The 1795-nt window shown below is 62.1% G+C and overlaps 2 protein-coding genes across 2 annotated transcripts in view; both read right to left on the bottom strand.

Moving 5' to 3' along the window:
- Positions 1-322, bottom strand: part of MNEG_9990 (hypothetical protein) — a gene marked incomplete at both ends in the record, with an annotated part of 1680 nt that extends 1358 nt beyond the window's left edge. The window contains one exon of the mRNA XM_014041540.1: positions 161-322. Within this exon, the coding sequence (XP_013896994.1) occupies positions 161-322 (162 nt within the window). The remainder of the gene's footprint in view (positions 1-160) is intronic.
- A 1230-nt stretch (positions 323-1552) lies between these two features.
- MNEG_9989 (hypothetical protein) overlaps positions 1553-1795 on the bottom strand; it is a gene marked incomplete at both ends in the record, with an annotated part of 4410 nt that continues 4167 nt past the window's right edge. The window contains one exon of the mRNA XM_014041539.1: positions 1553-1690. Coding sequence (XP_013896993.1) covers positions 1553-1690 — 138 coding nt within the window. The remainder of the gene's footprint in view (positions 1691-1795) is intronic.

Genomic DNA, 1795 nt, shown 5'->3' with positions numbered 1-1795 from the left:
GCGCACTCCACTGCCCTTTCAGGGTCCAGGGATGCCGGCGGTGATGCCCGGGACGGCACCACCGATGCAGGGTATCAATCACGCATATGAACAGTGCTGGCCGGCCTGCCACCGCCAGCAGCCACCATGTTACTGCCCCTGTAGAACCAGCCCGCCGCACCTTAACAATCACGTTGCACACTTGTTCGGGCCCCCCTGCAGCCGCGCCCGAGCGCGCCACCAAGTTGGCGTTCAAGCCGCCTGCCATGATCGCAGCCAACACCAGCGCCGCCAGCAGGGCCAGCGGCAGCGCCCGCGGCCCGCGCTGCCGCGGTTCTGACATGGCCGCCGAGTCCAGGCAGAACGCCTGGCCCGCTTGCGCCGAACGTCCTCAGGCACGGGTTGCGCCAAGCCCGCCGGCCTGCAGCAGCCCCTCCTCCCACCTGCAGCCCTGAGGTTGGAGCCAGGCGCTCCTGTACGAGCGGGGGGCGATGAAATAAATACAGCCCACGGGTGAGACTTGGTGGGCGCTGCTCCTCAATTACTTGCTGCAGTTGCCAGCACGAGCAGGCAGCACCATGCAGGAGGGCCAGCACGCGTGCGGGGTGTCCAGCAGCAGAGAGCAACCGCAGCCATCTGCATCGACTCGGACACGCCCGCGGCGCGCCCTGTGCGCCCTGTCCACCTGCGGCCCCGGTGACTCCTGAGCAAGTAGTAGTATCGCAGCGAGGATGGGCCTGCTACAACTCAATGTACAGAGCCGCTGCGCTAGACAATGATCTGCTCATCGGCGCAGTCGGGACGCGATTGCTCAATGTTTGTGAGTTATTATCAGTCCAAGCAGTGTGGAAGGTATGGTTCTGGGACTTCCAGAGCCTTGGGGCTTGCGCGGGACACTTGGTCAGCTGTGCAGTGTTTCAATGCTGTGTGCTGGTCCGAATCGAGGGCCAACAGTCTCAATTTCTACGCAATAGTGCCCTGTGCAGGCGACCGTCTCGACCTGGCTCTGCACACCCAGGTCACCCGCGGCGGTGCCACTCCCTGGACTCATGGACCCGTGGCTGGTGCACATGGTCGCATGCCATTGGTCCCGTTCGGACGCGAGCGACTAGCAGTGAGTGAGACAATATTTGGGATTCAGTGCTGATACACTATGCAGCGTGGGTCAGGGCGCTACGTGCATGGGGCAGCCAGGCTCTTGACTGCAACTTACAAGCATACGGCCGCTGCTGAGGCCAATAAGCCAATGCACATGCTGGGCCGATCATACGCCCGCTGCCCCTGCACTCATGCGCGCCTGCCCATGGCTGATGCATCGCACGTGCACGCAGGGGGGTGCTTGAGGTTACACCACCACCGACCCCCCTGCCATCGCGTGATACGTCTTGGCCAAGCGTACCAGGAACATGTACGCACACGAATCTGCCTGCAAAGCGCTTGGTGCCAGTGAAATTGTCCTCGTACGCGCAAAATCTGCCAGCCATGTGTGGTCATGCCCGAGCAAGCATGTTATCGGCTCTGCCGTATTGGGGCACAGAAATCATGCCCTGTCAACGGGCCCTCTTGTGCACTTTCACCCCAGCAGAAGCTTGCGGTGTGGTGGGGCCAGAGCCTGCACCATGCCTGGCGGCTGCTGGATGACCTCTCCGGCATTGCGGGTTTCCGCGTAGCCCAGGCCCTTGAAGAAGGCGGCCATGTCAAAACTCAGCACCTGTCACGGTACGGGGAGGTCATCACAGTCGAGGATAGAGCGGTCAATGTAAAATCTATGTGAAATCAACGGCGGGTGCGGCAGGATGGGAGTGCATCAGGAGAC

Source organism: Monoraphidium neglectum (assembly GCF_000611645.1).
Source record: "Monoraphidium neglectum strain SAG 48.87 unplaced genomic scaffold scaffold02138, whole genome shotgun sequence".
NCBI lineage: Eukaryota > Viridiplantae > Chlorophyta > Chlorophyceae > Sphaeropleales > Selenastraceae > Monoraphidium > Monoraphidium neglectum.
The sequence above is the reverse complement of the archived record's forward strand: the minus strand, read 5'-3'. Positions and strand labels throughout refer to the sequence as shown.